Source organism: Microchirus variegatus (assembly GCF_963457635.1).
Source record: "Microchirus variegatus genome assembly, chromosome: 11".
NCBI classification, from domain to species: Eukaryota; Metazoa; Chordata; class Actinopteri; order Pleuronectiformes; family Soleidae; genus Microchirus; species Microchirus variegatus.
The window spans coordinates 20,945,668-20,958,466 of NC_139812.1; the positions used below are offsets into that span (position 1 = coordinate 20,945,668).

The window sequence follows — 12,799 nt, forward strand, 5'->3', positions numbered from 1 at the left end:
GGAGGATAAAGCAGTGGAAAATGAATGAATAATTAAAAAACAGGCAGAAAATAACATCACAATGTGTTGATTTGAAACTTGATTTCCCTTTCAGAATAACTGCTACTACCATGGAGAAGTGCAGGCCCATCCAAACTCTGACGTCACCCTCAGCGTCTGCTCAGGCCTTCGGTAAGAAACGCCGACTTTCATTTCAGATTCCAGCAGCGTCTCGTCGCTGACCTTTAGGTTTGCTGTTTGCCACGGCAGTGTTTATATTTACCGAAGTCGCTCTCCTCCTCATCACAGTCACTCTTAAGCCTCTAAAGCGTGCGGTCAGCGAATCGTTCCGTGACCTGCAAGAAATGTTTAAAAATGTCACGCCTTATTGTCTCTGTCCACAGTCGATATCTGCACTGATTTTGTCAGTATTGAGTGTCCGAGTGTCGCTAATGACCGAGCATGAGTGGACGATCTTTGAAAACGGGAGCCAGTCGAGCCTTAAGCAACGCGGCGTCGTCGTCGTCTTCTGCCTAATTAGACAACAAGGAAACCGTTTAGGGGAAAATGTAAATGTTTAGTCCGTTCGCGATGATCTCCATCGACGCGGCACCAGCTAATGACAAAGAACATTAAAAGAAATATGATCAATTTAGAGGCTAAATATTCTTGATCGAGTGCTCGTAAAGGAAGTGTGTGTGTAATGAGGCCGAGCTCATTTGTGACTGTGAAAGAGCTCAACCCAACAACCCCAACGTGATAAAAAAAGTGACATTTATGATAAAATATTGCCTCTTTGTGACAAAAGATTACTTGTTTATAAGGATTTGAGATGTAATCATAATAATGCTTTTTTTAAACCTTTATTTTTACCAGGAAGTGCCTTTTATAATAATAATAATAATAATGCATTATATTTAAGGCGCCTTTCAAGACACTCAAGACGTTATCCTAGATTTAAAGTGGATTAGATGGTGGAAAAATACTTAAAATTAACAAACTTATCTACAATCTTATCCTCTTTTGCCAAGATAAAAAAAACATTTAAAAAGGTTTTAAGTTTCATCCAACTCCAGTTAAAATGAGCCAAGGGCAGCCTCAGTTGTCACATATTCCATTAGAGATCAGCATAAAGTCAAATCCTGCTTTTTTAAAGATTAGTTATTATCCTTTGAAGCTTTGTTGTTTGTTTTTTTTAAAAAGAAATAAAAAAAAAACCTGCACTGCCATCTCTACAGAGGCTTCATCTCACTTGAGAATAAGACATTCATCATCGAGCCAGCGTCTGGACAAGACGCCGGGTCCCACTTCATCTACAGAGTGGAAGAACTCCGACTGACCCCGGGAGCCTGCGGCCACGGCTTCAACGCGTCGTCGTCCGCCGCTGCTGAAAACCACATCAAAAGCCCCTTCCAGTCCTTCCACACGAGGGTGAGATATTAATATTATCTTTATATAAGAAATCGTACAGTAAAGTCACTGCAGTTGTTGTCAATTTGAGCACTTTACTGTAGATATTTTGCACACGTTTCCAAAGCTATCACTCACTGGGTTGGATGACGAGGTAAATGGGGCTTTTGACCAAAAGTGAAACAGAGTGGCGAGCAGATCAGTTTGGATATGTTCCCTCAGGGTGACGCTTTTGGGCTCGACACTCGTTTTATCTGCACACCGAGCTCCGCGTTGACGGCCAATGCAGAGAAGGTTTTTGGCGGCTGATTTGCACGGAGCAGGTGCAGCATCCATCTGCCCCCCCACTTGCTCCCGAGCCATAAAAACTCCATTTGGGTCACGCTGCACTTAATGGCCACTAAGAAATACCTGGGCTTTTGAATTTTTACGAGCTCATCGTTTTTAGCTTCTAACAGCAGAATACCTGTGTATTTCTTCTCTGACTTTATTTTTTTAGGGTGATAATCTGTTACGTAATACTCAGTGACATGAGATACTCATATATTACATCTTATATGTAACATTTTGTTACTTTTTATTGTTATTGTCATGCAGATAAAATAGGATTATTGTAACCAAGTTAACCAAAAAATACATAAAGGACATAGGCATCTGACAAAGGACAGATTCCCGTGACAAATAGTAGTAGAAAAGTTAGATTAATCTGCAGTTAATTATTTTATCACTAAAATCTTGTTTCATGCAAACGTGATTTTAAAAAAAAATTCACACAAAAATATAGAAAAGCTTGAAATGTTATTCAAATTCTGTCAAATTTGAATAACAAACAAACAATGACACAATATGGTGCTGTTGTCACTGAAAGTGTGCATAAATCTAGTCCATGATTTGCCATGATTTAGTTATCCGTAAAATAATTAGCTTGTCTTCTCCTCAATATGTTTTTTTTTATCGCAGTTCTATTCACCTCCACCTTCTCTCTGGATCTGTGGGAATCCATTAATGCTCTCTGCTATTTTGACATGTTTTTTCTCGTACCACAAACTTCACTTGTCCTATGTAAGTACATAGTGTGACTTCTTCCTGTTGAAAAATATCATGGGAATTCTGGTCATTTTAAATAAAATGTTGGATTTAATTTTAGGTGGTATATTCTCATGAGATGAGTACACTTCTTTTTTTTTTTTTTGAAGGGTGGCAACCACAACTGTTTAAGGCTGAAATTGTGAGTTTTCTGATTTTTCAGCTTCTTAAATGTGAATATGTTCTGGTTTTTATCCTCGATATAACAAAGAAATCAATAAAAAGTCATAATTTCCAGGTTTGAGAAACATTTTATGAACCAAACGATGAATCCATTCATGGAGAAAATAATTGACAGATTAATCGATGATGAAAATAATCTTTAGTTGGTCACAGGAAGTAGCCACACTTTCACACTTTGTGTAGAACAAATTGGATTTCTGGTTCCCTCAGATAGGGAAGTGACAAACCAGCAATAGAACTGGGTTAGCTTTTTTTTTTTTTTTTACAGTTCTTCAGACTTTAAATCCTGCACTTGCACATCAGTCAGTAATCCTCCAATCTCTTTTGTTTCCACTCCAGCATAAACGACACGCTCAGAAGACAACGAAGTATGTCGAGCTGATCATCGTCGCAGACAACAGAGAGGTAAAGCACCTGCTGCCGCGCTTTCCTTTCACAAAATCTGTTGTTGAAGAACAACAGAAACGACACTTTATACAGCCGGCTAGGAGAAAAAAGTGCAGGGTAAGCTGTAGTAACAGTAGAGCAGGTCCCTGTGGAGACTCGGAATTAGGTCACAATGAGGGAAGTAGTGTGGTCTAGTGGCAGGAGCTCTGTTTTGACAGGAAGTGCTGAATGATTCCCCAGCAGAGTAGACAGGAAACGGGGGGGGGGGGGATACAGGATTCTCCCATATAAATATAGTAAGGTCTCCTTTTGGGGGGTTTTCCTCTTGGCAGTTAATGCCACAGACCAGAAAGGAAGGAAACGAGATGCAGGAAAAAGGATTTAGGGCTCAAAGGTGACATCAGTGCAGCACCGGTGAAGGTGGATGTACAGTCGGGGTTTGGCTCTACTGTGTTTGGATGCACAGCTTAAGCTCAGGTCTGCCAATGTACCTGCTGCCCATGGCCGAGCCATCAGTCTTTCCAACACGAGGAGGATTTTTCCACATCCAGATGGTCACAGCTTGACAACCTGCCGAACACAGTAAAACATATTGGCTGTGATTTTTTTTTTTTTTTTTTTTAGCATTTCATTTTTTTTTAAATACTGCCTTCGAAGTCATTCTGTGTGACACAAAAACACAAATTACACAAAAAAAGAAGCCCATTTAATAAGTAATTATTGCAAAGCCAGGAAATTTTATTCATACAGAGTAAAACATGCTGAGAAATTGTTATGTTATTGTGGGAAAAATGTCCCAAAGCAATAGGGAAGTAAAGATAAAGTACAAAAAGATAGTGTAGGATAAAATAATAAATGGAAAGATGGAAAGAAATGGACAAATAACATTTTTAGGTGTCAAATTATGGAGCATTGTCACTTTAAAAAAAAAAATCTCTGCTTTTTTATTCAACGTTTGGTAACGCTTTCTTTTACAGTCCCCTAATTACCTGGTATTTAGCTGGTAAATTCATGGTAACACTAAAGTGTTGCTAGGTAATTACCAAGGGTAATAAGATAAGTAAATACAGTGAAACCGTTGCCAAAATACTGGGTAATGCACGGTAATGTACTCGGTAAGTACAGTAAAACTGTACTGTAAAAGAAAGCCAAGCTTGTTTCCATGTAATTACACACATTTTTAGGGTTAGGTTTGTTAGATTACCCCTTGGGTAAATAGCTAGTAATTAGGGGACTGTAGGTACCTGCTTATTACCAGTTTATAACCCAATAATACACTTACATTTACCATAGTTTTGCCATAGTTAAGCTGTACATACCTTCTTATTAACAGCAGTAATAACACGCTATAATTAACTATATAGTTACCAGGTAAATGCCCAGTATTTTGGCAACAGTTTCACTGTATTTACTTTCTTATTACCATTGGTAATTACCTAGTAACACTTTGGTGTTACCATGAATTTACCAGGTAAATACCTGGTAATTAGGGGACTGTAAAAGAAAGCGTTACCCAACGTTTTATAATTTTTAACTATTCTGAAGCACTTCCTGTTCTATATTCTTACGTGTGTTTGTTCTACATGTTGTGCATTTTGTTGTATTTTGTATCGTCAAGCACTTATCGCTGCATTTTGAGCATGAAAGCTGCTATATGAACAGTAATAGTCATTACCTGAAAACATCTACTCTGTATAATGAATCCTGTGAGTTTAAATGGCCTGTGTACACTGTGTCATTTCTGCCTTCGGTGCAAAAGCAGCCACTGTGTGCTGTCAGCGTTCCCATGTCATTTTGTTTGCAGTTTCAGAAACAGGGGAAGGACGTGGACAAGGTGAAACAGAGACTGGCAGAGATAGCCAATTATGTGGACAAGGTAAAAACACCCTCTCTGCTCTCCACACAGGAGGGATAAATCACGTTTTTTTAAAATAGAAATATCGCTGGCAGCGCAGATTAATGGGGACAACGGCGAGATATATGAACGGCCCAGTAAAACAGCTGCTTGTAGTCCGTCTAAAACCTCCGTCAGAGCTGTGGATCTATAGCGGAGACGTTCTGGAGGTTGATGGATGAATTCTCTTGAGAGGGAGCATGGATTGAGACGTGGAAAGAAGACATGTTGGATGTTGATAATGAAATGTAACTATAGTATAAAGGCTACAAAAGTGACTTTTTTTTTTTGAAGGTTGTTTGATCGTTCGTGTCATCAAAGCTCCGTAAATCCCCCGTCACACTGACTCCCTCCCTCTCTCTCTCTCTCTCCTGTGTGTGTGCTGATCAATAGTTCTACAGAGCCTTGAACATCCGCGTGGCCCTGGTGGGTCTGGAGGTGTGGAGCGACTCGGACAAATGTCCCGTCACGCAGGATCCCTTCGCCACGTTGCACGAGTTCCTGGACTGGAGGAAGGTGAAGCTGCTGCCCCAGAAGCCGCACGACAACGCTCAGCTCATCAGGTGCAAATTTAGCTCGACCAAACAAAAGCAAAAGTTGTTGTTTCTGAAGTTATGTACATTTTGGAGGCAATTTCATACCTTTAAAAGAGCTGTATGTAAGAAATATTTTGCGTTAAGACTTAAAATGAAAAGTAGTTTCACTGATATCTGGTTTTAGTGCCTCATAATTAAATCTTTTTTAAGTTTGTGCGGAATTAGTTCTTAAGTTTATATCCTTCTATCCTACTGTATATATGTAGTAACACATGATCATGAATTTGACATAAAAACACTGAATGTTTACTTCCTTTAATTTATCACTGTTGCACTGGATTTCAAAATAAAATAAACAGCATAAGCAACAAGTGTTTATATCATGTACACGCTTAGAAATAAGGGTTCCAAAAGGGTTCTTCTACAATGGCTGAGGTTCTACCTGGAACCATTTGCTTCTGTAAAAACCCTTACCTGAAGAAAGGGTTTTTCAAGGGTTCTTGGTAACACTAATGGTTCCAGTAAGAACCATTTTGATCCAGAGAACCCTTTAAAAGCCCTTTCCTGAATAAAGGGTTTTAAAAGGGTTCTTGGTGGAACCTTTATAAAGAGGTTCTACCTGGAATCAACAAGTGTTCTCCTATGAGGACAAGCGGAAGAACCGTATATGGTTCTACTTGGCACTTTAAGTGTACAGCCATGGTTTTCAAACTGTGGTACATGTACCCCCGGTGGTACACAAGCTTCCTCTGGTGGCACTGGTGAAATACTGTTCTGTTGTGTAAACCAAGGTATGTGATTGGATAATAATAATAATTAGAGTCAACCTTATCTCTCGTTCCATCTTAATCTAATTTCACGTTACCAGTGTGTGAAGTATATGTGAGGAAGAGGATGCTGATGAGAGAGTGTGAATAAAGTCCATTGCTGACTTTGCTCGACCTATTTACTCCACTGTATTTTAACACTGATAACAATTTGAGTCAATATTTTCTCATGTGCTATTCAGGTATAAAAAGTCATATAAAAGTCAATAAAACGATGACACAAACATGCATTACAGTATGATTTTGCAGATATTTTCCATGTCCTCTTCACCTTGCCTGTGTCCTTCTCTCCTTTGCAGCGGGGTTTATTTCCAGGGCACCACCATTGGCATGGCGCCCATTATGAGCATGTGCACAGTTGAGCAGTCTGGAGGCATCGTCATGGTGAGTGTGTATATATATATAAAAAAAAAAAAAAAAAAGCTCTCGCTGCTGCTCCCACCGTGTCTCCACCCTCCTCTTCCTCTCTGCTACCTGATTGTATCAGCGCTGACATTGTTGGTTGGGATTCAACAGACTAACGCAATCAAGACACGATAAAAGCAGGAAAGGTGTTTGTTATTTGCCCAAACGGACCTTTTATACGGACAGGTTTTTGGCAGGAAGTCATCGTTTTAAACATAATGATGTTTGTGCTGGAGGCCTGTCAACGTCAGTGCACTCACCAAACACCTGAGAGGCTCAGAGGCTGTTTTCAGGCAGCTTAAAGTTGTTATTGTTGTTTTCTTAGTTTAGTTTGGTTTATGTGGAAGAAAAGATTAAAACAAATGTTCAATTCACAAGCAAATCAAATGATTCACATTCACTGCTTTGTACTTATGTTTGAAAAGGAGTGAGAAGAAGTTTAAAACGTATTTAATCTCACCCCTTTAACACGGCTTCCTGTTGACATCTTTCTGCAACATTTCATCACATAATTCGTAATATAAATGTATTAACATAATATGTTTATACTATTTATGTTAATATACATATATACATATTAGAAAATATAATTATGACATAGAAGGAAACTAAAGTCATTTATCGTGATATTGAATCGTGACTTAAATATCATGATAATAATCCTATTGTGACTTAAATATTGTGATATCGTATCGTAACTTAAATAATGTGATCATATCGTATCATGACTTAAATATTGTGATATCATATTGTGACTTTAATTTTGTGATAATATTGTATTGTGACTTAAATATCGTGACTTAAATATTGTGATCATCATCATATCATATCGTGACTTGTTATCTTGATAATATTGTATCGTGATTTAAATTTAATTTCTATCGTATTGTGACTCAAATATCGTGATAATATCGTATTGTGACTTCAATATCAAGATAATATTGTGACGTAAATATCTTGATAATATCGTATCGTTACTTAAATATTGTGTTAATATTAAATTGTGACTTAAATATCTTGATAATAGCGCATCCTGACTTAAATATTGCGATTATATCTTGTGATAATACCAATTGACGAGCAGTTAATCTTCTGCATTTCTGAGTAAATATGCATAAATCACACATTTCCTAGCTTTAACAGTCTGTGTGTAACTTAACTTTGTGTAACTGTACTCTGTAGTGAGGCTCATTATTGTGGGCGCATAATTCACACATAATAACCAGAAACTTAAATTTCTTGCTCTTAATTCAGTAGTCAGTGCAACAAACTTTGAATACCATTATTTATTTATTTATTTATTTATTATTTTCTATTTTTTTTTATCTGAAATGCCCTTTAGCTGTCATTCAGTTATTTCCCTGTGACATCTCCTAAAGGGCCGGTGGAGGTAAATCAAAGGGCGCAGCATTTAAATAAAACCACATTTACATTTTTATGAGCTGCCATGAGTTGTTTATGCCGGCTCTTGCGGAGCACACATTTAAATCAAAATACTATTTTGTTTTTTGGGGGAGTTTATTTACACCAATATTGTACATTCAATGATTCTACGTCTGCCTGCTGCTGCTGCTGCTGCTGCTGCTGCTGCTGCTGCTGCTGCTGCTGCTGCTGCTGCTGCTGCTGCTGCTGCTGCTGCTGCTGCTGCTGCTGCTGCTGCTGCACTCGACGTCCATGCCAAACCGTGAAGTGGTTGATCTGCCCAATTCCATTACACTTCAGCCCAGATGTGTATCCCTCCATTAATGGATGTGTTTTGTTTTGGCTGCGGCTCCTCCAGATGTCTGTTGTCCCTGTTGCTTAACAGACGGCAGATGATTTGGACCCAGATTAAAGGGCCGTGTAACCACTTAGACTGAAGAGGCCAGCTGAGCCGAGCCATTTCTCAAACCGTTCCGATACCGTGCGCTAATTGGCCTCAAATTCTTCATTCGGACCACATGTTAATATAACAATATAAGATTGTTTGTTTTCTAAGCGAATGCACATGGGTGATGATTTTAAGGCTCCATCAGCGAACAATGAGAAAAACATTTTTATTTGGTTATTCTACTCTGGGAGCTCTACTCTTTTTTTTTTTTTTTTTACATGTTTTCGGAGCATTTCTTGCTTGTCACCAACACTATCAGACTCCCGCTATCAAAACAACAGAAAAACTCAGTGTAATGACTGTGGCTTCTAAGAGCTGCATCATTTCTGCAGACGTTTTTTTTTTTTTTTGTGAGGAATCATTTAACCATGACCACAAACACACACACACACACACACACACACACTGTGTGACTGATAAATATGACAGAACCAGATGAAAGTCATCACTTTTTCTTGCTTGTTTTAAGGCGCGGTGCGAGCGCCTCATCGCGCCGCTCTGTAATCAGAGCACAAAATACTTTTTGCGTTCCCTCAACTTTGACACATGACCTCGCCTTCAAAGGCACCATGTGTTTTTCTCATTTATGTGGCTGAGGAAATTTGAAGACCACAGTTAGAAGAAGTTCAAAAAAAACAAAAAAAAAAGCCGTATCCACGTTACAACATGTTTATTATTAAAGGTCGACTTGTAAGCTTGTTGGGTTTATTTTTTCTCAAGGTTGGCAGCAACATGTTCTGAAGTTCCTATTTACTGAATACTCTAAATACAAATAACACCCTTCTTTGTGTGGACTTGTGCAGATGTTGACATGCATGCAGATGTGTAGTGAAATATTCCTGTGAAATTCCAAGATTATATGTCAAATGTGTTTAATACGTGATAAAATGTGTTAAACATTGAACATTTATGATGTATAGACAGTACAACAGTACTTTTTTGTGTTTTAGGCAGTTTACAGCTCTTAAAATATAATGAGAAATTAAAAAGTTCAAGATAATATAACGGAAAAAAAAGAGTAAGAATAACATTACAAGATTAAAAATAAACATGAATTTAAGAAGAAGTGGAGTAAATGAGGCCTGGACATGAAGAAGAACAATGAAACGTGTGGAAACAAACTCTCATAATCAGAAACCTCCCTGTTTTTGACAGATAAAATCTACTGTTACAAAATGTAAAGTTAAACAAATCGTTGTAGGATTTAGTTGAAGGTCTACATCTTACTTATTTTCTGTTTGAAAAAGTGTTTCTGAAAAAGGATTGATGAAACGATGGCAAAACATATGCTTAATTGTGTTTATATCAGCATTTAAGTATATAAAAATGCAAAATATACATGTAAAAAGGAAAATAAATGATATTTAAGAGTATCTAAATGGCTAAATGTGTTTAAAAATATATAGGTTTTTTTTATGATATTAGTCCAAGACGAGCAAAACCACCTCATGAAATGATATCAATGAATTGTTAAGTTAAAGGTGCCATATGTAAGAATGTGGCCAAAAACGGTTACTACTTTCAAATTCAAAATACCGAGGTCTTTTAGGTTTCGTTTTCTGACGTAACTGGCAACCCGTGGTTAACTCTGCAGCTGAGACTCTACTGACTGCAATGATTGGTAGACGGCGGTAGGTGGCGCCACATGCCAAAACATGATTTCAAAACATAAACATGATTTGCAGACTGCATAATATTTTTATTTTTTTAATGCAAATATTTTGTCTGTACTGTTGTTGTTGGTGAGTTCAGTTTGTTATATGAACATTATTCCTGAGTCTCTGTGACATATTAGGAGGATTTTATGGTCCTTTGCTTTAGATTTATTACATAATGCACCTTTAATGACGTCTGCTTCCAAATTTTGAGTCGGTTTTGGATAAAATAAAAACAAGTTAGTTTGATGATGATGATGATGATGATTGACATGTAGGATTTATCAAATGATATTTTTGTGGATTTTATGACCAAAGCTGATTCATCAGCAAAGAATAAAACAGATTGCTTATGAAAGAAATCATCATTTAATCTCTTGTTTTTCAGTATGATTCATATTCATATTCATATTTACTTTAACACTGACTTTATTCATCGGTCTGTTCCGTCTCCCCCACAAAAACGAGCCGACACACAAACTCTCTTGTTATTTCCCACCCGTCTCCTATCTTGTGTCGGGCACTTACTTCTCTTGCTTATCAATGTGGTCAGGAGTCACATGGTTGCCGGTTCATGGCGCATCTTGTGCCGTACCTGTTTTGTATGATTGAATCTGTGGGGGTAATGTATTGGCAGCTGAGTTCGGGCTCCGTGAGGAGAATGAGTAATGAAGGAAGGATGGGAGCGGGGAATTGGGACAGTTTGTGGAACATTCTGCTCATAAATTGTCCTCTTTTGAACTTTACATGGTTTGTTTTTACTCGCTTTACTCGTAGCCTTCGATTGAACTTGTATTAGAGGAGACTACATGTACAGTGACTGGCGTGTTTCTCATTGTTTTGTGTCGCCCACCTTTCCCTCCATGGCAGGATCACTCGGAGAACCCACTGGGTGCAGCCGTGACTTTGGCACACGAACTGGGACACAACTTTGGCATGAACCACGACACCCCGGAGCGCGGCTGTGGCTGCAGGATGACGGTGGACCGCGGAGGCTGCATAATGACCCCGTCCACAGGGTGAGATCCTGGTTTTCCTTCTCCTACAAAACACTATTGAAAAAGAGAATACACTCTTAGAATTAAAAGTGATAAATAGAACCATATAAGGTTCTACAGCTTGTCCTCATAGGAGAACCCTTTTTGGCTCCAACCATTTTGGAGGGTTCTACCTAGAACCCAACATAAAGGGTTATACCTAGAACTGTGTGTGTTTTGTCTTATGTTCCACCAAGAACCCCCCATAAGAGGTTCTCCAAAGAACCCATACTGGGGCTTCCACCAAGAAACCTTTTAAAACCCTTTATTCAGGAAAAGGGTTTTAAAGGGTTCTCTGGATCAAAATGGTTCTTACTGGAACCATTAGTGTTACCAAGAACTCTTGAAAAATCCTTTCTTTGGGGAAGGGTTTTTCAGAAGCAAATGGTTCCAGGTAGTGTAGAAAAACCCTTTTGGAACCCTTATTTCTAAGAGTGTAGAATGTTCCAATAGTAACACTTTAGATTAGGGAAAATGTTCTCCATTAACTAGGTGCTTACTAACACACATATAAGTAGCATACTAGCCCTTTATTAGTCAATATTAAGCACGTATTAACACCTTATGTAGGGAAAATCTTAATTCATGTCGTAATAGAGGTAGAATAAGGTGTTGTTAATACATGCTTAATGATTTCTAATAAAGGGTTAGTATGCTACTTATATATGTTAGAAAGCACCTATTAATGGTGAATATGTGTTCCCTCATCTTAATTGTTGCCATACAATCTTTATAATTAATATTTTAGAAGTAAATTACATGTTGTATGTGATACTACAAATGTGTGAAAGTGGAACTTTACCATAATTACGCGACGGTTTGTGCTAACGGCAAAATTCCAACAGTTTCTGAAAGCTGAGAAGTTGCACATTAAAGCCAACGTGGTTATAACGGTAATTTCACTCGCATTGTTGCAGGACGCCGGCAAATCAGAGTCTTAGTCACCAGAGAAGAGAGAGTTGGAAAGAACACTGGTACATATATAGTTTCTGTTTTTTGGCCTGTTTTTGGACATTGTGACAACAAATGTTAATGTAAATATGTTTTACACTGTTCAAATTTAACACGCAAAATCTGGTGCTCGTGTTTCACGTTAATTTTAAATGGTTAATGCACAATTTTAACATGTAGTAAAAATGTAAATAACTGCCAGATATTGACGGTTATTCTGATAAAATTAGCCTCTGGACCTTTTATGGTTAAAATTAGCACCAAAAACAAAGGTGTTAAAGGGTTAAGAATTGGGTGGACGGGGATCTGCCTCTATGGGCTTATATGAAGAGAAACAAATAAGGTAAGAAATGAGAAAGAGAAATATGGAGGATGAGAAGAGGAACAGTTGCATTTCAATGTATCAACTTTTCCAATAAAATCTTGCTTGGTAAACATCAGAGTACTCTTGTGACTCCGACTGGGCAATAATTCAATATGTAGATATATACTGTGTAAAATACAGTATATATATATATATATATATATATAGTTAGGGCCATATATATATTAAGACAATGACTGAACAACCCTGCGATG

At 37.9% G+C, this 12,799-nt stretch overlaps 1 protein-coding gene across 1 annotated transcript in view; it reads left to right on the forward strand.

Annotated features, from left to right (window-relative positions):
- Nucleotides 1-12,799, forward strand: part of adam12b (ADAM metallopeptidase domain 12b) — a gene marked incomplete at both ends in the record, with an annotated part of 95,745 nt that overhangs the window by 42,316 nt on the left and 40,630 nt on the right. Inside the window, 7 exons of the mRNA XM_083897423.1 lie at nt 95-171; nt 1,218-1,410; nt 2,998-3,063; nt 4,850-4,921; nt 5,333-5,502; nt 6,602-6,686; nt 11,103-11,251. Of these exons, the coding sequence (XP_083753549.1) occupies nt 95-171; nt 1,218-1,410; nt 2,998-3,063; nt 4,850-4,921; nt 5,333-5,502; nt 6,602-6,686; nt 11,103-11,251 (812 nt within the window). The remainder of the gene's footprint in view (nt 1-94; nt 172-1,217; nt 1,411-2,997; nt 3,064-4,849; nt 4,922-5,332; nt 5,503-6,601; nt 6,687-11,102; nt 11,252-12,799) is intronic.